Source organism: Scyliorhinus canicula, chromosome 3 (genome assembly GCF_902713615.1).
Source record: "Scyliorhinus canicula chromosome 3, sScyCan1.1, whole genome shotgun sequence".
Classification (NCBI taxonomy): Eukaryota; Metazoa; Chordata; class Chondrichthyes; order Carcharhiniformes; family Scyliorhinidae; genus Scyliorhinus; species Scyliorhinus canicula.
In genome coordinates this window covers 263,276,157-263,301,288 of record NC_052148.1, presented here as the reverse complement: position 1 = coordinate 263,301,288, position 25,132 = coordinate 263,276,157, and the positions used below count along the sequence as shown (strand labels likewise).

Genomic DNA, 25,132 nt, shown 5'->3' with positions numbered 1-25,132 from the left:
GCCTGATGAACTGCCTTCTTGGCATCTTCTCCTCCTCCTCGGCCTGTTGGGCAGACAGCTCTTAGTCAGTCAGATCCCAATTGTTATTTTGTAGGTTCAGCTTACTATAAAATGGAACATCATGGTCCATCTCACCAAATGCTGTTTCAGCCCGGGTCATAAGGGTTTATACTATTGTGCGATGTTTACCTACCACCGTCTGTCTCAAAGGCCAGTGTGCTAACAAACAAAGAACAAAGAAAAGTACAGCACAGGAACAGGCCCTTCAGCCCTCCAAGCCCGTGCCGACCATGCTGCCCGACTAAACTACAATCTTCTACACTTCCTGGGTCCCTCTATTCCCATTCTTTTCATGTATTTGTCAAGATGCCCCTTAAATGTCACTATCGTCCCTGCTTCCACCACCTCCTCCGGCAGCGAATTCCAGGCACCCACTACCCTCTGTGTAAAAAAAAAACTTGCCTCGTACATCTACTCTAAACCTTGCCCCTCACACCTTAAACCTATGCCCCCTAGTAGTTAACCCCTCTACCCTGGGGAAAAGCCTCTGACTATCCACTCTGTCTATGCCCCTCATAATTTTGTAGACGTCTATCCGGGTGCCCCATAACCTCCGTCGTCCCAGTGAGAACAAACCGAGTTTATTCAACCGCTCCTCATAACTAATGCCCTCCATACCAGGCAACATCCTGGTAAATCTCTTCTGCACCCTCTCTAAAGCCTCCACATCCTTCTGGTAGTGTGGCGACCAGAATTGGACACTATACTCCAAGTGTGGCCTAAGGTTTTATACAGCTGCACCATGACCTGCCAATTCTTATACTCAATGCCCCGGTCAATGAAGGCAAGCATACCGTATGCCTTCTTGACTACCTTCTCCACCTGTGTTGCCCCTTTCAGTGACCTGTGGACCTGTACACCTAGATCTCTCTGACTTTCAATACTCGAGGGTTCGATACACCAGCTGTTTAGCAATGTGTTTAGCTCTTCTATCTTCCTATTTCTAGCCTCACTGGCACGTGGCACAGGGAGTAATCCCGAGATTACAACCCTAGAGGTCCTGTCTTTTAACTTTCTGCCTAGCTCCCTGAACCCCTGCTGCAGGACCTCATGCCCCTTCCTGCCTATGTCGAACCAATATGTACAACGACCTCTGCCTGTTTGCCCTCCCCCTTCAGGATGCCCGCTACCTGTTCGGAGACATCCTGGACCCTGGCACCAGGGAGGCAACATACCATCCTGGAGTCTCTTTCACGTCCACAGAAGCGCCTATCTGTGCCCCTAACTATAGAGTCCCCTATGACTATTGCTCTTCTGCACTTTGACCCTCCCTTCTGAACATCAGAGCCAGCCGTGGTGCCACTGCTCTGGCTGCTGCTGTTTTCCCCTGATAGGCTATCCCCCCTGACAGAATCCAAAGGGGTATATCTGTTCGAGAGGGGGACAACCACAGGGGATTCCTGCACCGACTGCCTGCCCTTTCATCAGGACATGAAGGAGCTGACGGTCTGTGTCCTGGGCACCCCCTGATCATTTTGTCAAATATTATTGAACGTATAACAATCGGAGTCAAGTTGCCAGACTGACATCTGTGACCTCTTACCTTCAAAGGCTTTTTCAAGTCCACGTCTGAATGAATGCTCAGCTCTCTCAAGGCGTCACTGACCAGATTAGTCCGCTGGACATGCAGGACGAGGAAAGGGCTGCTCGTCAGAAATGGTCCCAGTGTGAGCAGCATGAAGATGTTCTCCAGGCTCGTCCTGTTCACTGCTATCTGTTTAATGGACAAAATAAGGGGGGGGGGGGGGGGGGGGCAATTTGAATCCCTTTTCATGAAACACCTTAAACGTTACCACTCCTGTAAGTTTGAGAACTTTATCCTGCTCCAACTCTGCCCCGAAATGCATTTTATACGCTCTTCACCCCAGCGCTGGTGATCATGGCTTCAGCTAACTGAGAATTCCCTCTCTAAACTGTATTCTAACTCGCGTCAAGACCCATTCACCCAACACCCTCTGTGTTCACTGGTCTACACTGACTTCCGGTATTGAATACCTCCATTTTTAAATCTTCTCGCTCACATCCCCATATGGCCTATTCCCTCTACCCATCTCTGTAACCTCCCCCAGCCACACTGCCCTCTTCTTCAACACCCCCCTTTTTCTTCACTCTATTGCTGGCGTCCATGCTGTCACGGTCTAAACATCAGCCTCTGGAATTCCCCTCCCACTGGCAAAGATGTTGGGCAAAGGGGCTGGTTTAGCACAGTGGGCTAAACAGCTGGCTTGTAATGCAGAACAATGTTCAATTCCCGTACCGGCCTCCCCGAACAGGCACCGGAATGTGGTGACTAGGGACTTTTCACAGTAACTTCATTGAAGCCTACTTGTGACAATAAGCCTACTTGTGACAATAAGCCTACTTGTGACAATGTGCTGTGTATTGTCCCAATACAACATACCTGCATCTGCAAGGCAGCGTCTGTCTGCAGCATCTTTGTTTTTGCCTGGGCGTTCAAGACAAAAGGATAGGAGCAGAAAGCAATGGGGACCTGAAACAGATCAAGCGGCACATCTTAAGAGAAGGCAGCAAAACTGCAAGAGAGCACAAGGGGAAAAGTCTTGCTCCATCAAAGTCCTTGAGGTGGGGTTTGCTAATGCTATCGGGGAAGGTTTCAACTAACTTGGCAGAGACATGGGTACTGGGATTTGCCATTGGAAAAGTGAACCAATGATTGGGGGAAACAGAGAGCACCGCAGTAAGAAATAGCAAGGCAGTAGGTGGGGTCTGAGTTAAGGGGGATATTGTCTAAATTAGATTTACAGTACATACACGTGAACACATGGGCTGGCAATTCAGACTGGTGAGCACAGAAAGCACAGATGGACGTAGGAAGACGATATTGAGGAAATAATGGAGAAAACGTCGGGAATATTTTTGCATAAAATGTGTTTTGGAAAGACGAGCAAGAACAGAAAGGTGAAGGGGTGGCAGCAGTGATTCAGGAGACTATTTCAATGCCTGACGGGAGGATGTCCGAGGGAGTGAAAGATATTTGGTTGGAGCCGAGAAACAATAGAGCTACTGGACGTCTTTAACAGGTCACTGACTGATAGGAAAAATAGCGGAGCAAATATGAAAGGAAATTACACAGAGCTGCAAAAATTATACAGTTAGAACAGGGAATTTTAATCATAATATATATTAGGATGGCAATAGTGCAAAGGGAAGAGAGGGGGAGATTTTTAACTCAATGGGGAAGAAGGCGTTGCTTGATCTGGTTCTGAGGAATGAGGTGGATCAAGTGTCAGGAGGGGAACATTTGTGGACTGTGATCATAGAACATAGAACGATACAGCGCAGTACAGGCCCTTCGGCCCTCGATGTTGCACCGACATGGAAAAAATCTAAAGGCCATCTAACCTACACTATGCCCTTATCATCCATATGCTTATCCAATAAATTTTTAAATGCCCTCAATGTTGGCGTGTTCACTACTGTTGCAGGTAGGGCATTCCACGGCCTCACCACTCTTTGCGTAAAAAACCCACCTCTGACCTCTGTCCTATATCTATTACCCCTCAATTTAAGGCTATGTCCCCTCGTGCTAGCCACCTCCATCCGCGGGAGAAGGCTCTCGCTGTCCACCCTATCTAACCCTCTGATCATTTTGTATGCCTCTATTAAGTCACCTCTTAACCTTCTTCTCTCTAACGAAAACAACCTCAAGTCCATCAGCCTTTCCTCATAAGATTTTCCCTCCATACCAGGCAACATCCTGGTAAATCTCCTCTGCACCCGTTCCAAAGCTTCCACGTCCTTCCTATAATGAGGCGACCAGAACTGTACGCAATACTCCAAATGCGGCCGTACTAGAGTTTTGTACAACTGCAACATGACCTCATGGCTCCGGAACTCAATCCCTCTACCAATAAAGGCCAACACACCATAGGCCTTCTCACAACCCTATCAACCTGGGTGGCAACTTTCAGGGATCTATGTACATGGACACCGAGATCCCTCTGCTCATCCACACTACCAAGAATTTTACCATTAGCCAAATATTCCGCATTTCTGTTATTCTTACCAAAGTGAATCACCTCACACTTCTCCACATTAAACTCCATTTGCCACCTCTCAGCCCAGCTCTGCAGCTTATCTATGTCCCTCTGTAACCTGCAACATCCTTCCGCACTGTCTACAACTCCACCGACTTTAGTGTCGTCTGCAAATTTACTCACCCATCCTTCTGCGCCCTCCTCTAGGTCATTTATAAAAATGACAAACAGCAACGGCCCCAGAACAGATCCTTGTGGTACGCCACTCGTAACTGAACTCCATTCTGAACATTTCCCATCAACTACCACTCTCTGTCTTCTTTCAACTAGCCAATTTCTGATCCACATCTCTAAATCACCCTCAATCCCCAGCCTCCGTATTTTCTGCAATAGCCGACCGTGGGGACCTTATCAAACGCTTTACTGAAATCCATATACACCACATCAACTGCTCTACCCTCGTCTACCTGTTCAGTCACCTTCTCAAAGAACTCGATAAGGTTTGTGAGGCATGACCTACCCTTCACAAAACCATGCTGACTATCCCTAATCATATTATTCCTATCTAGATGATTATAAATCGTATCTTTTATAATCCTCTCCAAGACTTTACCCACCACAGACGTTAGGCTCACCGGCCTATAGTTACCCGGGGTTATCTCTACTCCCCTTCTTGAACAAAGGGACCACATTTGCTATCCTCCAGTCCTCTGGCACTATTCCTGTAGCCAATGATGACCTAAAAATCAAAGCCAAAGGCTCAGCAATCTCTTCCCTGGCTTCCCAGAGAATCCTAGGATAAATCCCATCCGGCCCCGGGGACTTATCTATTTTCACCTTGTCCAGAATTGCCAACACAACTTCCCTACGCACCTCAATGCCATCTATTCTAATAGCCTGGGTCTCAGCATTCTCCTCCACAATATTATCTTTTTCTTGAGTGAATACTGACGAAAAGTATTCATTTAGTATCTCGCTTATCTCCTCAGCCTCCACACACAACTTCCCACCACTGTCCTTGACTGGCCCTACTCTTACCCTAGTCATTCTTTTATTCCTGACATACCTATAGAAAGCTTTTGGGTTTTCCTTGATCCTACCTGCCAAAGACTTCTCATGTCCCCTCCTTGCTCGTCTCAGCTCTCTCTTTAGATCCTTCCTCGCTTGCTTGTAACTATCAAGCGCCCCAACTGAAACTTCACGCCTCATCTTCACATAGGCCTCCTTCTTCCTCTTAACAAGAGATTCCACTTCTTTGGTAAACCACGGTTCCCTCGCTCGACCCCTTCCTCCCTGCCTGACTGGTACGTACTTATCAAGAACATGCAATAGCTGTTCCTTGAACAAGCTCCACATATCCAGTGTGCCCAACCCTTGCAGCCTACTTCTCCAACCAACACATCCTAAGTCATGTCTAATGGCATCATAATTGCCCTTCCCCCAGCTATAACTCTTGCCCTGCGGGGTATACTTATCCCTTTCCATCACTAACGTAAAGGTCACCGAATTGTGGTCACTGTTTCCAAAGTGCTCACCTACCTCCAGATCTAACACCTGGCCTGGTTCATTACCCAAAACCAAATCTAATGTGGCCTCGCCTCTTGTTGGCCTGTCAACATATTGTGTCAGGAAACCCTCCTGCACACATTGTACAAGGAATGACCCATCTAATGTACTCGAACTATATCTTTTCCAGTCAATATTTGGAAAGTTAAAGTCTCCCATAACAACTACCCTGTTACTTTCGCTCTCTTCCAGAATCATCTTCGCCATCCTTTCCTCTACATCCCTAGAACTATTAGGTGGCCTATAGAAAACTCCCAACAGGGTGACCTCTCCTTTCCTGTTTCTAACCTCAGCCCATACTACCTCAGAAGAAGAGTCCCCATCTAGCATCCTTTCCGCCACTGTAATACTGTCCCTGACTAGCAGCGCCACACCTCCCCCTCTTTTGCCCCCTTCTCTGAGCTTACTAAAACACCTAAACCCCGGAACCTGCAACAACCATTCCTGTCCCTGCTCTATCCATGTCTCTGAAATGGCCACAACATCGAAGTCCCAGGTACCAACCCATGCTGCCAGTTCCCCTAGCTTATTTCGTATACTCCTGGCATTGAAGTAGACACACTTCAAACCACCTACCTGAACACTGGCACCCTCCTGCGAAGTCAAATCTGTGCTCCTGACCTCTATACTCTCAATCTCCCGTACCCAAAACTACAATCCAGGTTCCCATGCCCATGCTGAATTAGTTTAAACCCCCCCAAAGAGCACTAACAAATCTCCCCCCCAGGATATTGGTGATCATTGGATCATCAGGTTCAGACTGGCGATAGAAAAGAACATGGAAATGCGGTTGATGTGCTGGACGCGGACTTTCAAAAGGCATTTGCTAAAGAGCCCCGTAATAGGCTTGTCAGCAAAATTCAAGCTCAGGGAATAAACAGCGAATGGCAGCATGGATACAAAGCTGGTTGACTGGCAGGAAACAAAGATTAATTGTTAACAGTTGCTTTTGGACTGGAGGAAGATGCATATGAAGGTTCCCAGGGGCCAGTATTTGAACCACAGCATTTCTTGCTCTATATTAATGACCTAGACTCGGGTGCACATGGCACGGTTTCAAAATTTGGACGACACAAAACCTGTAAGTATTGTGTACTGTGAATCTACCTTATTGAGCAAAGCACAAATTTCAGCATTGGTTCAAATCTGGGTCGGAGATCATGGGTTCACAACCCTATTTGGCTCATTATCAGGGCTGGCATTTCGGTTCAGTGCTGAGGCGCCATCATTATCAGATGACACATTAAACGTAGGCCCCACCTGCCCTCTCAGGTGGATGCAAGTGATCCTAGGGCACTACTTAAAGAAGATCAAGGCATCTCCGCAGCATTCTGATCAACATTTATTCCCTAATCAAGGCACGCAACAGAGATAATTCAAATCCTTTTGTGGGCTTTATTTCGGATCTTGCTGTGCACAAACTGGCCACCACAAGAGCTGCGGCACCAAGTGAGGGGTAGGTCTTGCCTTACAAGTCTTATTGACTTCTCTGAGAAGGTGACCAAGCACATGGATGAAGGTAAAGCAGTGGATGTAGTGTACATGGATTTTAGTAAGGCATTTGATAAGGTTCCCCATGGTAGGCTTATGCAGAAAGTAAGGAGGCATGGGATAGTGGGAAATTTGGCCAGTTGGATAATGAACTGGCTAACCGATAGAAGTCAGAGAGTGGTGGTGGATGGCAAATATTCAGCCTGGAGCCAGTTACCAGTGGCGTACCACAGGGATCAGTTCTGGGTCCTCTGCTGTTTGCGATTTTCATTAATGACTTGGATGAGGGAGTTGAAGGGTGGGTCAGTAAATTTGCAGATGATACGAAGATTGGTGGAGTTGTGGATAGTGAGGAGGGCTGTTGTCGGCTGCAAAGAGACATAGATAGGATGCAGAGCTGGGCGCAGAGCTGGGCTGAGAAGTGGCAGATGGAGTTTAACCCTGACAAGTGTGAGGTTGTCCATTTTGAAAGGACAAATATGAATGCGGAATACAGGGTTAACGGTAGGGTTCTTGGCAATGTAGAGGAGCAGAGAGATCTTGGGGTCTCTGTTCATAGATCTTTGAAAGTTGCCACTCAAGTGGATAGAGCTGTGAAGAAGGCCTACGGTGTGCTAGCGTTCATTAGCAGAGGGATTGAATTTAAGAGCCGTGAGGTGATGATGCAGCTGTACAAAACCTTGGCAAGGCCACATTTGGAGTACTGTGTGCAGTTCTGGTCACCTCATTTTAGGAAGGATGTGGAAGCTTTTGGAAAAGGTGCAAAGGAGATTTACCAGAATGTTGCCTGGAATGGAGAGTAGGTCTTACGAGGAAAGGTTGAGGGTGCTAGGCCTTTTCTCATTAGAACGGAGAAGGATGAGGGGCGAATTGATAGAGGTTTATAAGATGATCAAGGGAATAGATAGAGTAGACTGTCAGAGACTTTTTCCCCAGGTGGAACAAACTATTACAAGGGGACATAAATTTAAGGTGAATGGTGGAAGATATAGGGTGGATGTCAGAGGTAGGTTCTTTACCCAGAGAGTAGTGGGGGCATGGAATGCACTGCCTGTGGAAGTAGTTGAGTCAGAAACATTCAGGACCTGCAAGCGGCTATTGGATAGGTACATGGATTATGTTAGAATAATGGAGTGTAGATAAATTTGTTCTTAAGGGCAGCACGGTAGCACTGTGGATAGCACAGTTGCTTCACAGCTCCGGAGTCCCAGGTTCGATTCCGGCTTGGGTCACTGTCTGTATGGAGTCTGCACATCCTCCCCGTGTGTGCGTGGGTTTCCTCCGGGTGCCCCGGTTTCCTCCCACAGTCCAAAGATGTGCAGGTTGGGTGGATTGGCCATGATAAATTGCCCTTAGTGTTCAAAAATCTATGATAATCTATGATTAACCTAGGATAAAAGTTCGGCACAACATCGTGGGCCGAAGGGCCTGTTCTATGCTGTATTTCTCTATGTTCTATGTTCATCAACTGCAAATCGCTCTGGGATGCCCTGGGGGGTTGGGGGGGTTTGGGGGGGGGGGGGGGGGGGGGGTGAGACAAGGCGCCATGCAAGTGTAAGTTACTTCTTGTTTCAAAAAGTGCAAGTTCTGAAGGATGACGAACAAGCCCCTTTCACAGGCACCCAGTCATCTTACCCAAAATGAAACGGGATGTGGTTTACCTACCTCTGCAATCGCTGGCTGGATTTTCTGTAAAAAAAAATAAAACAAAAGTCTTAGCTACAGAGCAAAGGCGAAGAGAGAAAAGAATGGAAAGCCAGCTCTTAAACTCTTCAGAACTGGAAGTCTGCAAAAGTATCTAAAGCAGTGTGCTTACCACTCCGGCATGTTGGGATGCCCAGTAAAGAAAATCAGTCTCAATGTTGACCAAGTTACTCAGCTCGCGGATGTAAAACACCTCATAGTCAATATGGTTAGCAATCAAGTTAACCTGTGCAGTGACAGAGAGGAAAAGCTCAGTTTTGATGAGAGTGTTGACTAAACAAACACTCGTGCTGTGGTTGGTGCTTTAGTCACAAAACGAAACACACAGGATGGGAGAAATTTAAACCGACCTCCCCCCCCCCCCTCCACCCTCATAGCACGTTTTAGACATTCTGAATTCTCCCCCCGTGTACCCAAACAGGCGCAGGAATGTGGCGACTAGGGGCTTTCCACAAAAACTTCATTGCAGTGTTTTTTAAAATAAAATTTAGAATACCCAATTAATTGTTTTCAATTAAGGGGCAATTTAGCGTGACCTAGCCTTCACATCTTTGGATTGTGTGTGTGTGTGTGTTTGGGGGGGGGGGGGCGAAACCCACACAAACACGGGGAAAATGTGCAAGCTCCACACGGACGGTGACCCAGAGCTGGGATAGAACCTGGGGCCTCGGCGCCGCAAGGCAGCAGTGCTAACCACTGCACCACCGTGCTGCCCCTTCATTGCAATGTAAGCCTACTTGTGACAATAAAAAGATTCTTAAAAAACTAATGGCCGGCACGTCAGCACAGTGGTTAGCACTATTGCTTCACAGCGCCACAGATCTGGATTGGATTCCCGGCTTGAGTCACTGTCTGTGCGGAATCTACAAGTTCTCCCCGTGTCTGTGTGGGTTTCCTCCGGGTGCTCCGGTTTCCTCCCAAAAGTCCCGAAAGACGTTGCTTATTAGGTGAATTGTACAGTTGCCCTCTGTGTACCCGAATAGGTGCCGGAGTGTGGCGACTAGGGGATTTTCACAGTAACTTCATTGCAGTTTTATGTAGCCTACTTGTGACACTAATAAAGATTATTATTAAGAATGAGGAGACTACTATATGGCCTGTTTATCATGCTCCACCATTCGATAAGATCATGGCTGATCTTGGGCCCTAACTCTGCTTTCCTGCCCATTCCCCATATCCCTGGATTCCCTGAGAGAACAAAAATCGGTCTATCACAGGCTTAAATATATTTAACAATGGAGCATCCACAACGCAGGGCAGAGAATTCCAAAGATACACAAGACTTTGAGCAAGGTAATTTCTCCTCAGCTCAGCCCTGAACGAGTCCCCCCTTATCCTGATGCTCTCAGCATCCAGCTCATCAAACCCCTTCAGAATCTTGTATTTCCAAATAGATTGCCTCGTTCTTAAAAATTCTAAAGAATTTCGGCCCAATTTACTCGGCATAAGAAATGTGTAATTTTGACTCGGTGCCCTGAGAATGAGGCAGACGGGCGCCATCTCAGTTGGTCAAGTCAAGGGAGAAAAAAAGAGATCAAGGTCAGACAAAGCTCAAAGATAAGCATTTACATTTCAGGTCAATGACATTGCTTCAGAACTATTCAGTCCTCATCTGAGCTCCCTTCACCTCTCAGCCACTGAATACACTTGCCTTTCTGCCCTCCCCAAATCTCTCCTCCCTCATATAAACGGTTCGGACAAGAGGTCATCGACCTGAAAAAGTGGCTCAGTTTCTCTCTCCACAGATGCTGGCTGGCCTGCTGAGTATTTCTAGAACTTTCTGTTTTTATTGATGCTGACCGAAAGCTGCCTGGTTTTCCCCCAGTGCGGAGACGTTAAGAGTATTTCCTCTCAACAACTGCAACTATTTGAAACAGGAAAAGAACATGGCTTTCGATACACAATGGACGGGAATTCCACTCCACTTGCGCCCCTCTTCCCTCTTCCCTCTTCCCTCTTCCCTCTTCCCTCTTCCCTCTTCCCTCTTCCCTCTTCCCTCTTCCCTCCTCCCTCCTCCCTCCTCCCTCCTCCCTCCTCCCTCTTCCCTCTTCCCTCTTCCCTCTTCCCTCCTCCCTCTTCCCTCTTCCCTCCTCCCTCCCCTCTTCCCTCCTCCCTCTTCCCTCCTCCCTCCTCCCTCTTCCCTCTTCCCTCCTCCCTCTTCCCTCCTCCCTCCTCCCTCTTCCCTCCTCCCTCTTCCCTCCTCCCTCTTCCCTCCTCCCTCCCCTCTTCCCTCCTCCCTCCCCTCTTCCCTCTTCCCTCCTCCCTCTTCCCTCCTCCCTCCTCCCTCCTCCCTCTTCCCTCCCCTCTTCCCTCCTCCCTCCTCCCTCCTCCCTCCTCCCTCCTCCCTCTTCCCTCTTCCCTCCTCCCTCCTCCCTCTTCCCTCTTCCCTCTTCCCTCTTCCCTCCTCCCTCCCCTCTTCCCTCCTCCCTCTTCCCTCCTCCCTCCTCCCTCCTCCCTCTTCCCTCTTCCCTCCTCCCTCCCCTCTTCCCTCTTCCCTCTTCCCTCCTCCCTCCTCCCTCTTCCCTCCTCCCTCCTCCCTCCTCCCTCCTCCCTCTTCCCTCCCCTCTTCCCTCTTCTCTCTTCCCTCCTCCCTCCTCCCTCTTCCCTCTTCCCTCCTCCCTCTTCCCTCTTCCCTCTTCCCTCCTCCCTCTTCCCTTTTCCCTCCTCCCTCTTCCCTCCTCCCTCCTCCCTCCTCCCTCTTCCCTCCTCCCTCTTCCCTCTTCCCTCCTCCCTCCTCCCTCCTCCCTCTTCCCTCCTCCCTCCCCTCTTCCCTCTTCTCTCTTCCCTCCTCCCTCCTCCCTCTTCCCTCTTCCCTCTTCCCTCCTCCCTCTTCCCTCTTCCCTCCTCCCTCTTCCCTTTTCCCTCCTCCCTCTTCCCTCCTCCCTCCTCCCTCCTCCCTCTTCCCTCCTCCCTCCTCCCTCTTCCCTCTTCCCTCTTCCCTCTTCCCTCCTCCCTCCTCCCTCTTCCCTCCTCCCTCTTCCCTCCTCCCTCCTCCCTCTTCCCTCCTCCCTCCTCCCTCTTCCCTCCTCCCTCCTCCCTCTTCCCTCTTCCCTCCTCCCTCCTCCCTCCTCCCTCCTCCCTCTTCCCTCTTCCCTCCTCCTTCCCTCCTCCCTCTTCCCTCTTCCCTCTTCCCTCTTCCCTCTTCCCTCCTCCCTCTTCCCTCCTCCCTCTTCCCTCCTCCCTCTTCCCTCCTCCCTCCTCCCTCCCCCCTACCCCAGAGCATGTTCTGTGGTTGGCGGCGGGATCTTCCAGTCCTGACATTGTCAACAGGCGATGTCCGCACCCTCCATTGCTAGGGAACCGGGCAGAAGGATCACCACCGGTGGGACTGGAAGACCCCGCGGCAGGAACTGCTGGAAAATCCCACCCAGTATCTCCGAACCACCAACCACTGTGCTGCTAGTGAAATGACACCGGGATTCACAAGGTGAAATCAGGTGAGATGGCTGTACATAAAACCCTGGTCTGTTTTCTCAAGTAAATAAAGTGGAGGGATAATTCAATTGGGTTTTAAACATTAAAAAGGATTTGACAAGGTAGATTGAGAAAAACAGTTTCACCTGGGTCGGGAAAACCTCCTGATGCAGTGTAAAACCGAGGTAGGTTGCAACCCCAATGTAAGCAGGTTGGAAGAGGTTATGTTGGTTTACAGAGAATTGACACTCGCAATGAATATGGATGGACGTATGTAGCTGCCACCTTTAAGGCACGTGAACTTCACGCCTCACACCCCAGCCCCCCACTAATGCAACCATTTTCCAAGAGAATGGTAGATACCCGATCTTTCATTTCAGTACCTTGTGCAGCTTTTCCAAAACCTGAAGAGCATCGATGATGTAATGGCTAAACACAGGAGCCAGCAATGCTGTCCTCATCCTGGTTATGAGGTAAAGCACCACATCTTTATACAGCTCCACCAGCCGGCAGAAGTAGCCAGCGTCCACCCAACACCACCAGTTATCTGAAAGGAGAAAAGACCCATTTGTTTATTCACAAATCTATTCCCGGGATTACGGAGAGGTCAGTCTCGCTCGCACTGTCTGGATGGTGGATCTGATGGGAGTAGGTACTTCATCTGGATGCAGAGCCTATTAGACTTCAAGCGTGCTTTGCACTACACTGCGAGATGCCTCATCCGCTGTGATTTGTTCCCATATGAGCTATCCTCCAAATACAAGGTAACTCTGTCGTCCTTGAACCTGTCCCTTTGTGTAAACTCTCCTATCCTTTTGCATCCTTTGATCTTGCCATCTCTTGTGGCCTCTCTGCTCCCATGGTCTCATAGCAATGCCATCTCCAACCACCTCGGATCTCTCACCACCCACATTCCTTTTCCAACCTTTCTCCCTTCTGCATCACCCACTATGGCCTCCTCCTGTTCCTGTGTTCCTGGATCTTCTCTCCAAGGCACTTACACTGCACTTGCAAACTTCCACTTGCCTCATCTTTGACCATCCGTTCACTACAATGATTCTGCACTGCCAACTTGCTCAATTCACTTTCTCAGTGCCACGTTTGATACTTTTTATGTCCAGAGAAATCCTACCTCTCCCTTCGCTTCTGGTTTTATCCCCCTCCCTGGCCATTTGCTCAGGGTGGGACCAAATTGTTTGCAACCTCAGAATCCTATGTGACTCTAAATCACATTACCAACTCTTGATTCCTCTCACCATAAGAGCCACCTACCTCCACTTTAATAATGTTGTCCACCTCCACTCTGACAGCCATACATATTACATTGAGAATAACAAATACCCAAGGAATAGTACAACCCAAGGGTAGCACAGTGGGTAGCACTCTTGCTTCACAGTGCTAGGGTCCCAGGTTTAATTACCGGCTTGAGTCACTGTCTGTGCAGAATCTGTACATTCTCCCCATGTCTGCGTGGGTTGCCTCCGGGTGCTCCGGTTTCCTCCCACAAGTCCTGAAAGACGTGCTGTTAGATGAATTGGACATTCTGGATTCTCCCTCTGTGTACCTGAACAGCCGCCGGAGTGTGGCGACTAGTAACTTTATTGCAGTGTTAATGTAAGCCTGCTTGTGACAATAAAGATTAATTTAAATGTATCCCGGGTATCAGATGATAAACTGCAGGAGAAAAGATTAATTAGTTCATTAGTTTCTCTAACTCCTTAGGTGATAATCCTGAAATCATACCCATGGAACTATAAACCTCAATATATATGATTGAAATGGTTTATTTTTCTTTCAGAACAGGGGGCGGTATCCCCAGGAGCCGACAAGAATAAGGAGGTTTGGAATAGAGATGTTTGCAACTATGAATGGCTTTGATGAAGTAAATAAGCAGAAATTGCTTGCACCGACAGGAGGATCTGTAACCAGATGATAGAGATTTATTAAAAATTGGCAAAGTAACTAGAAAGAAGAGGAAAAGTTTCTTTTTTTTTCAAATAACAGTGAGTTATTGGGTGAAAGGCTAGTGGAACCAAACTCAATAGTAACTTCTAAAAGGGCATTAGATAAATACTTGAAAAGGAAATGTTTTCTGGGCTATGAGGGAAGAGTGGGGTGAGGGGGATTGAAAGGGTGGCTCTTTGAAAGAGCCAGGACAATCACAATGGTCTGAAGGGCCCAATCAGATGACATCAACAACAATTTACATAGAGCAGCACCAAAGCCTCGTGCTGAATGGGTCAACACTTCAACATAAATGGCTGCTTCAATGAACTTATGAATGGAATGGCTTCCCGATAGCTCAACTGGACCTGAACGAGACGATTCAGTTGTACATTGCTAGGTAGTCGTGGCCTTCAGCAATACCCCCCCCCCCGTGTCTCATTTCCTCAACCCTCCCACCCGCATCAGTAATTGTATTGAAAGAAAATTCTGAGCCAATAAAGAAATCTGGGACCCTACCGAGAGCCACTAATGTCCTGCTGAACCATTCAAGCTCTTGACGTTAAGAGTCAAATTCCCAGTGTTGCTCAATAAATTGTCATTCAACTAGATTCGCTGTTCCTTTACTTCATCACCCACCCTGGTGCTCAGTACTCACGCTGATGCTCAGTACCTACCCAGTACTTTGCTCGGGTTGGCGTCCAAGTGGAGTATGGCGGCGGCAAATGGAAGGGCGAAAGTCAAATAATTCTTGGCGTCTTGGAAGAGAGGAAGCACCGGTAAAATCAAAAACGCCCTCATGGCCTCGACATCAGGCGGTGAAGTCGGTAACTGGGAAATCAAACGATTTTCTAAAGTCACAGTAACCTGAAAAAGTAAGAAGCCAACTGTAACGGCAAGGTCTTCCCTTCTGTTTGCCGAAGTTTAGCGGGTAACACCGCAAGTCCAGATGATGAAGGGTGCTAGCTCCACTCCGATCATCTAGGCTGGCGCACTCCGCTGCACTGTCGGAGGTGACGCCTTTCAGGGGAGGTGTTAAATTGGTCCCACAACGTAAAAGATCCCGGAACAATATTTTGATGGTGAGCAAGAGAGTTCTCATCAGTATCCCGCTCAATATTAGTCCTACAAATGACATCACTAAAATAGGCCATCCCTATGTTGGTGCGCACAAATTGGGGCGCACGGTAGCACAGTGGTTAGCACTGTTGCTTCACAGCTCTCGGGTCCCAGGTTAGATTCCCGGCTTGTGTTCATCCGTACCCCGATACCATTTAGACAGTCACTCGTTATCTCACAAATACACATCCCTCATAATAAAGTGAAAGTGTTCTTACATGCACCCCTAAACCATTTAAACACTAAGTCAGAATGTAACAAATAAAGTTTTCTCATGATAAAGTGGAAGTGATCCCATCTGTGATCCTAATCCGCTTAAAAGGTCTGTCGGTACACCAAGTTTAAAGATTTAAAGTTGAAGGCGAAGGTTATGCCTTTAAGTGGTGGAAACCATTGAAGTGGTTTTCACACAGTCAATTTCATTGCCTTCTGAAGTATTGACGTCAGTGTGTATGGCTTGGAGTCTGAATGCTTTGAACTAGATTCTTTACAATTAAATTCACACTCCACTCCATGCTAAAAGCATCACGATTGACAGCTCGCTGGAATTTCAAAGTGTCACATCAGATTGTTTATCTTTATGGCTCTGGAGGGATCCATTAACTCAGGGGAGCAGCTGTTTCACCACCGTGCCGCCCATTTTCTTTTGGATCTTAATTAATCTAGGCAGCATGGTGGCGCAGTGGTTAGCACTGCTGCCTCACGGCACCGAGGTCCCAGGTTCGATCTCGGCCCTGGTCACTGTACGTGTGGAGTTTGCACATTCTCCCCGTGTCTGCGTGGGTTTTGCCCCCATATCCCAAAGATGTGCAGGCTGGGTGGATTGGCCAAGCTGAATTGCCCCTTAATTGAAAAAAAAATGAATTGGGTAATCTAAATCTATTTTTTTTTTTTTTAAAAGATCTGAATTAATCCCAATTGTAGGATATATTTAAACCATTGGAAAATAGACCTTGACCACTTTCTGGATACTCAGCAATAGCTCACCTCCTCTCCTGTAGAACAGCAGAAACCAATTTCTAAAGGGTGAAAAGGTTAAAAAAGCAAAGGAGTACCACCCTCCTCTCCTCACCAAACCGCACTCAGGGCTGCTCGCAGTGTCTGAATTTCATGTGCTGACATGGGTGTCTGTTCACTGATTTATGCTGGCTACTTAATTAGTTAAGCATCGTGCGACGATTCGGAGAAGAGTAAACACAGATGTATAACGAGCTGGAACCTTGAGCTGATGCAAAAGAGTCGACATTTTAAAGCAGCGTGTTGCCCCAGTGCCGTGCTGGCCCGCAGGAATGCGGATCCTGGGGGCTTGTTGATGCCGGGGGCCTGTTGACGCCGTCGGAAAACGCGACACCGTTTTACAACGGCGTCAACACTTAGCCTTAGGATCAGAGAATCCCGCTCAGGGTTTAGTGGCAGGTTGGTGATGGGAATTCTCCCAATGGCAGGTGGCGCAAATGCCATTTGCATTTCCTGAATGATCAGTAAAACACCTTTCAATCTTTCATCACACCAGCAGTAACTCGTGCGGGCCTCAAATCAGATTGCTAATGATTGGCACACACAAGGTGGTCCTCAGTTCGCCCGAGATGAGTGCAACAACTTTCTGCCACAATGCTGCGCTGCTCCTCGTGCGCTGTTCACCACTGTGCCAGGGCAGACCGGTTCCTGCCTCCAGCTCCATGCCGAGCTCGTCTTCACAGACGACACGGTGCTGCTGGACCCTCGTGTCAGATCAGTACTGCGTCTAAGGCTGGTGAGTTCAGGGGTCTCCATCACCCCGGTACCGCACGGCCATGTCTACCTGCACAGCACTGTATTGTGCTCCAAGACTCATGCAGCCATGGCAACAAACTTCGGAAGTTCGATGGGGGCGGAGTGCGGGGTGAGGCTGGGGTGTGTGGCCTCATGAAGACAAGGGGGGGGGGCAATGTGGAAGGAGGTCTGTGCAGGGGGACAAGGGCTCAGGATGGCAGGCAGAGGGGCAAGGAGGTGGATGAAGAAGATGAACAATGGAAGGCAGAGGGAAGACCGAGGGGAGGGGAGATGGACCCCGACAAGGCTGCATGAAAAGCTCCCAAACAAGGGGGAGGGGGGTCAAAAGGAGACCACATTGTCTACTGGAAGGAGATGAATGAAGACTCCAGATACGGTGGGTAGAGATCCATCTGGGGTATGGGCACCTTGCAGGTGATGGGCTCGGAGGGAGTGTGGTTGTATGGAGGAACAGACTTCTCCTCGAGGCTCTAAGTTGCTGGCATGCTGCATGGTCGGGTGAAGACAGGTGGGCTGGAGAGAGTATGCAGGACTGGCACCGGGACCTTTGAACCCATCAGCCGAGGCTAGACAGACGAATCAGCTGCTGGCGTGTAGAGAGCTGGAGGGGGACTGGCTTGTGCATAAGTGAACAGCTTCCGAGTGCAGAATCTAGAGTGCGATCCCATTTTTTGGTCGGCGGGACAGGCAAAATGGGAGAATTCTGCACATAACTGATAGTTCCTTGTGAGTAATGACCCATGGCACAAAACTAAGTTGAAAATATCTTCAAGTAGATCCCTGGGGAAAGCTGAAGAGTCTTTTGCGTCGTTAGCATTGGGGCGATTCCAGGTCTCAATACATGCTCACTCTCTCAAAAGACAAGGGACACGAGATGAACAGGCTTCAGACTTTACAGTGCTGATGGTTTACCTGCTGTAGTAATTTGGCGTATGGAGAGTTCACCATCTTCTCAAAAAATAACCTGGCAGCCTTCAAGTCAATGCCAGGGTTTCGAGGACTAGTTTTAAAATGCTCGTCATTCCTGTAGGGGATAAAAAAATATATACTTTTCTGTAAAACCGTCCATTCTATTACATCTCCATGTATTTCACAACTGTCCATTCTACTTCATCTCCATGCATTTTACATTAAGTCATAAAATATCTCGTAGTCTGTATCCAATGCTTTTTGTTCCTATAAATTCATATACTTGCGACACCAAATAATTCTCAGGCTAGTTTCTAGTCTCAGATTAGTATTAACGTGGACACACAGTTGCCAGCAAAGTTGAGATGAAAAATTGTCCCGCACTCTGGCCAATAATAAAACTAGTTGGGTTTTGGCTGGGGTGGGGGGCAGGAGGGTAAAGAATGATTGGTCAATCCTCTCTCACAAACAGCTGGGTGGCCTCTGTCTGTGCTGTAAGATTCTACAAGGACATAGTGGAAGCACTTGCAACATCAGTGGGCGGAGTTGGCGTGGTCAGAATAAATATACAGGCAATGCTGGATAGGGGCTGTTTAGCACAGGGCTAAATCGCTGGCTTTGAAAGCAGACCAAGCAGGCCAGCAGCACGGTTCGATTCCCGTAACAGCCTCCCCGAACAGGCGCCGGAATGTGGCGACTCGGGGCTTTTCACAGTAACTTCATTTGAAGCCTACTCGTGACAATAAGCGATTTTCATTTAATTTCATTTCACTGAAGTCAATGGGTTGCACAACACACAACCGATCCGCTACCACCTGCTTTATGTTTCCCTCCAGCATCCGCCACCCAATTGGAAGTTCCCTGCCTCGTGTCCTGTAGATGGGCAAGCAACCCAAAGGATTCCCATCAACACTTTCTCAGGGCAACGAAGGATTTGCGATAAATGAGGCTGTACCCAGTATTGCCCCTGTCCTGATACCAATCACGGTCAAAGATACCAACCATGGTCAAAGTTGATCCAAAAGATGATTGTACATCTCATGGTCATCTCAAGTTAAATAGACACTGGGCAGCAGGTTCAATGGGCGTTTGTATTCCACTGACTAGAATGTTCGAACACCGAAGCATTCCGGGCGTGCTTTCGGTTCCCCAGATCGAAACGTGCACTCAGCATTTCATACTACTGCACTCTTTCATCTTTGCTCCCCAAACCACGACACTAAAACAAATCATTTGCAATGGAATTATCCAGTCCATTTCTCAGTTGAACCGGTGGGTTGGAAGGTTATGAGACGGTCGGGGTAAACTTTGATGTGGGCCTGTGGAGAGGGAGGAAGCGAGGCAACGATAATGGAGGTTTTCAGATAATTGGCAAAAAGGAACCAGGGAGAGACGAGGAGAGAAATGCATTAGGCAGCGAGTGATGATCATCTGGAAAGGGTGATGGAAGCAGATTTAACAGGAATTGGGTAAGTGCTTGAAAGTACTTGGGAAGGTAAAAATTGCGGGGTTATGGAAAAAGAGAGAAGTCAAATGGGAACAATCGGAGCTCTCAGCAAAACCCACCCCCCCCCACCTTTTCCCCAGAGCCTTAATTTTTTTTCCCACTCAGATAATTAACCCATTAGATTTTGAAAGCCAGAATCGAAACTGTCTCCACCTCACTCCTGCAGAATCCAAATGGTGCTCCGCAAAAAACGCACCCCGTTGTCAGGATTGCCAACATCCTGGACTCTCCAGGAATTGAAGGTCAATCTCTCGAGGCACTGCTGCAGGCAGTCTGGGAGAAATGAAATAAAATGTAATGAAGATCGCTTATTGTCACAAGTAGGCTTCAAATGAAGGTACTGTGAAAAGCCCCTAGTCGTCACATTCCGGCGCCTGTTCGGGGAGGCTGGTACGGGAATTGAACCAGTGCTGCTGGCCTGCCTTGGTCTGCTTTCAAAGCCAGCGATTTAGCCCAGTGTGCTAAACCAGAAAGGTCATTTAGACATTAAAAAAAAATATCCCCCCCACCTCCCGATTTCTTTGAACATTTTAACAAAATTAATGGAGCTGGGGGTGGGGAAAGAGAGAGAGAGAGAGAGAGAGAGAGAGAGGCAGGAGGTGGTTGATCGACATTCGACACTCATCCAGTTAAATAGTGAAGAACCCAATGGTGAGAGTAGAGAGAGAGGGACAGAGACAGGGGAAGTCATGTCACGAAACCTTCAAAAATACAGCAAACCAGAGTGGCAGCCTCACTGGCTGTACCTGACAGGGTGTTCACCAACTGACTAAACCCTGGAAATGAAAAGGATGCTGCCCAGGTCTAATGCTACCAAATCGCTCCTCCACAACCGTACAATTTATTTAACAATTTCAGGTAGCACAGGGTTGAGGTCCCTTTACACGAAAAAGAAAATCACGGAACTGTATTCAAATCACATACTGCACTTACTGAGCATCAAGGAAACTGCCATTCAAACACGCAGGTGAAGAGAATATCGCATTTAATTCACTGTAAAAAGAGCGGGGGGGGGGTGTGGGGAGAAAGAAAGAAAGACAGGTTAATAGCTAAAACATCCATATGGTGCCTCCTCTTTTATAACCTGGCCACTAGTGATAATAATACTAATCTTTATTATTGTCACAAGTAGGCTTACATTAACACTGCAATGAAGTGAACGGCGTGTGGCACAGTGGTTAGCACTGGGACTGCGGCGCTGACGACCCGGGTTCGAGTCCCAGCTCTGGGTCACTGTCCGTGTGGAGTTTGCACATTCTCCCCGTGTCCGCGTGGGTTTCACCCCCACAACCCAAAGATGTGCAGGTTAGGTGGATTGGCCGTGCTAAATTGCCCCTTAATTGGAAAAAAAAATAATTGGGTACTCTAAATTTATTCTAATAAAAAACACTGCAATGAAGTAACTGTGAAAATCCCCCAGTCGTCACACTCCGGCGCCTGTTCGGGTACACAAGATGGAGAATTCGGAATTTCCAATTCACCTAGCAAGCACGTCTTTCGGGACTCGTGGGAGGAAACCGGAACACCCGGACGAAACCCACGCAGACATGGGGAGAACATGCAGATACTACACACCAGCTTGCAGTGCCAACCACTGCGCCACCATGCTGCCCAGTGTTTTTGACACCAAATAATTCCTATGCTGGCTCAACAATCATCATTTTCTCAGAACGTGTCCCTCACCAGGGTGGTGAGCAGACCCGGGAATAAAGAAAGAAATCTGGAGGAAACATCAACTCTAAAAGGTGTCACAGAAAAAAGTGTACCAAGGCATGTTAGTGATGTAACAGCTGGGCAAGGGGGTGAAATTCAACCAAACAATACACAAGAAAATATACATTTAGGAACACACAAAAAGGCAGGAATTGCAAGAGGACAACAAGGATTAGAACAGAACAACATGCAGAATGCAAGGGAAAATACCCACAAATGTTAAAAAGGTAACAGATGATAATTCTCGAGCTGCCTTCTACACAGGAGTTTTAGACAGGTCTTTGAAATGCTACAGGGATTGGGTGGGGTTGATACAATTTCCCCTGGGCTGATGTGTGTGTGGGGGGGGGGGGGGGGGGGGGTGGGGAGGAAGAGAAGAGTCCAGGAGAAATGGACACATTGTTAAATTAAAGTTAGGCCATTCTAGAATTAAATCAGGAAGCACTTCTTCACACAGAGGTGAGTGAAAATCCTCCAACTTGTTTCTGGGAGTCAACAGGAATATTCAAAGGCCGAGGGTTTTTGTTGGGTCAGGCTTTCAAAGGATACAAGTGAAAAGTGGGTGAATGGAGTTGAGGAACAGATTACTGTGGTCTAATTGAGAGTTAGAACAGGTTCAACGGGCTGAACAGCCTTCAATTAGAGATACACATCCCTCCCAGGGGAAATAACAGCAACCAGGCAGCTGCCTGGAGTGAGATAATGGCTCGTGATGATTCTGTAACAATGCTAATGATGTAGAGTATTATACGATTAACATCTGTTATGCCTGAAGAACCATTTGGATTTTGTGTATTGTCACATATACGAGGTACAGTGAAAAGTATTTTTCTGCAAGCAGCGTGAACAGATTATTAAGTACATGAACAGAAAAGAAAAAGAAAATACATAAAAGGGCAACACAAGGTCCAGAATGTAAATACAAAGACACTGGCATCGGGTGAAGCATACAGGAGTGTTGTATTAAAAAGGTCAGTCCATAAGAGGGTCATTTAGAAGTCTTTGATTACGCTGCCCGCTTTCCCCAGGCAGTGGGGGGTGGAGATACAGTCAATGGATGGGAGGCAGGTTCGTGTGATGGACTGGGCTGTGAACACAACTCTCTGAAGTTTCTTGCGATCTTATACTGAGCAGTTGCCATACCAGGCTGTGATGCAGCCAGATAGGATGCTTTCTACACTTTCATCACATTTGAATAGCAAAGGAGCACATTAAAGCATCACTTCCTCCCTGTGTAACAGTCCGTGTACAGGCCAGCACTGAAACAGAAACTTCAGATGGGTGATTTGGAGAAGTGTAAGAGCAGAGCTACAAGAATGATCCCTATCTCAAGGAACCGCGGCTACTGAGAGTGGACCAAGACATTTGTCTATTTACTTCAAGCGGCAGAGGTGCCCAGAAAAAGGTCTATAAAATAAGTAAGGAATTGGATGTTGTGTTGTGATTGTAGGTGTCCAGGGCACGTGATATTAAACTAGACAAGAGCAGGAACAGACTGATTATTGGGTGATTCTTCCAGACAGTCTCTGGAATACCCATCCAGCTGGTGGGCTGGGTGCGGATTCTCTGCAGAGCCAAAGATTTGGATTGGTTCCTAACTGGGGCAAAAGTTGCACCATTTAGATTGAACTTAGTCCATATGATCTCCTGGACTGGTCTTGATCACCTGAGGTGGTTGGACAGGAATATTTATTGCCCTGTTTTTTTTTTTTTTAAAACCTCCCCCAGAAGATCACCACGTTTGGTTTGGGAATCCTTTTCAGACTTAAAATCCAGCCCCAGCGTTACATTTGTTAGCGGCAATCCGGGCTGGGTCAAAACTTACTTAAGTACGTCCTTTCCTGAAAGGCTCAGCATCCACCTATTCACATGGCTGTTAATTATCCTGACACACATTTGAGGGTCCAAACGGCGGAAATCATCAGGAACTTGAGAGTGCTGGAAGGGTAAATAAAGTGCATGAACTTGAGAAGGAAAGGGGAGAGGAAGTTGTTATCAGTGCGTGTTGCATTCAAAATATGATTTCAAAAAAATCTACGGCTGTTTAATTCCAACTTTTATCGGGAGCCAAGAGGGAAGATTAAGTCAAAATAGTCTCAGCTTCAGAGCATTACTAATCCTGTAAACAGTTTATTGGCAAGTATTACAGACAGGCACACAATGGGGATTACATCAGTGCAGCCAATGCCAAACCTCTGCATACTATGTTTCAAGTCGTAAATAAAAAGCCGTAAGCACTCTTTTAAAAAAAAGAGGAAAGCTACCCCTTCTTCGCCGTGAGGGCAGAGTTTTTGTTTTACCATTTAAAACCTGATCGAATCCCTTGCCTGCACAATCCTGCGTTGCAGAAACAAAGAACCTGTATTTCAGGTAGAACGGTCACAGCACACAGGAGGAGACCATTCAACCTGTTGAACTCGCGCCAGCTCTCTGCACAAGAAATGTCTGGTCCCGTTCCCCACCCTTTCCCATGTCTCAAGAGCTCAAGAATCAGAAACTGGAGCGGGCCATTCGGCCCCTCGAACCTGCTCCGCCAGCTGAAAATAATTTCCCAATATAGAATTTTACAATGCAGCAGGAGGCTATTCGGCCCATCGAGTCTGCACTGGCTCTTGGAGAGGGCACCCTGCTTCAGCCCACACCCGTAACCCAGTAACCCCATCTAACCTTTTTGGACACCAAAGGCAATTTAGCATGGCCAATCCACCTAACCTGCACATCTTTGAACTGTGGGAGGAAACCGGAGCACCCGGAGGAAACCCACGCAGACACGGGGAGAACAGGCAGACTCCGCACATACAATGATCCAAGCCGGGAATCGGACCTGGGACCCTGGAGCTGTAAAGCAACTGTGCTAACCACTGAGCTACCGTACTACCCCTAAATATAGTCAACCCAGTAACCAATCCTGCGCACAGCCAGGCCCCACCAACAGCAATGAGAAATGGTCTGACGCCCGGTTCTATGGTTTTTAGATAGCAGCAGCGACAAATTACTGAACTAGCAACCTAACAAAACTGGGCTAGTAGTCCAGTGAAAGGGACTTCAAACCCCCAGCATGGTAGCTTGAGAAGTTGCATTTATTTCAATAGGAAGCTGGCATCAGTACAAGTCATCTTGAAGCTGTTCGATTGTTGTAAAAACCCAACTGGTTGAACAAAGGTTCTTTCGCAAAGGAAACCTTCTAAACGGGACTCCAATCCCACTCTAACACAGTTGAGTCTTAGCAGCGCTCTAACGTGGTCTAGCAAGCTACTCAGTCAAGGGCAGTGAGGAATGAACAATAACGAGAGAAGATAATTTTACAAGGTGAAAGCACTAGTTACTGCTTTTGTTTCCATCTGTATATATCTGTGCGCATGTTTAAGCTGGATTAAGGTTGAAAGGTTTTTCAATTAAAGTTGATCATTGCCACGTCAAAACCACCCCAGAACAGATGAATGTATCGTATTTAGCTTAAATAGATGCCACGTAATGCAAAACGTTTACAGATTTCAAATTTGAGCTCATCGCATCGAAAGTAGAAAATTTGAATTTCTTACACTTCTCTAAATTGACATTGTTCAAAACTACTAACTAAATCCCCTAATAAGCCAAGGAACATGTGTACACAGACAGAGAATGAATCAAAACATTTAGCGTGGGCATTTACTGTGTTTGGTCTCACCTCATGTTGAAAGAAAAGGGCAAAACTCTGATCGCCTCCACAGCAAACATGCTTCAGCACACAATACTTGGACCGATCTGCCAACAGACAAAGCAAATCTCAAAACACACAGAGAAGCTCATGCTGCAAAACATTGCTGGACGTAAAACCATTGACAATTCGCTGACTTAAATCTCGAGGCTCACAAAATACCATCGGATGGGGGGGGAGAAGAGTTTCAACTGGTAGAAATGATCCTTTTCCCACTGGCCCAGAGTGTGCTGGAAG

General features: G+C 47.5%; 1 protein-coding gene across 2 annotated transcripts in view; it reads right to left on the bottom strand.

Moving 5' to 3' along the window:
- The window catches only part of LOC119963507 (probable E3 ubiquitin-protein ligase HERC3), a 77,140-nt gene that overhangs the window by 14,998 nt on the left and 37,010 nt on the right, over window positions 1–25,132 (bottom strand). For both annotated transcript variants that reach the window (XM_038792727.1, XM_038792728.1), the window contains 10 exons: window positions 24,866–24,942; window positions 23,024–23,136; window positions 20,419–20,478; window positions 17,982–18,093; window positions 14,855–15,044; window positions 12,617–12,780; window positions 8,932–9,045; window positions 8,781–8,804; window positions 2,462–2,551; window positions 1,604–1,774 (listed from right to left, as the gene is read on the bottom strand). In XM_038792727.1, the coding sequence (XP_038648655.1) occupies window positions 1,604–1,774; window positions 2,462–2,551; window positions 8,781–8,804; window positions 8,932–9,045; window positions 12,617–12,780; window positions 14,855–15,044; window positions 17,982–18,093; window positions 20,419–20,478; window positions 23,024–23,136; window positions 24,866–24,942 (1,115 nt within the window). The remainder of the gene's footprint in view (window positions 1–1,603; window positions 1,775–2,461; window positions 2,552–8,780; window positions 8,805–8,931; window positions 9,046–12,616; window positions 12,781–14,854; window positions 15,045–17,981; window positions 18,094–20,418; window positions 20,479–23,023; window positions 23,137–24,865; window positions 24,943–25,132) is intronic.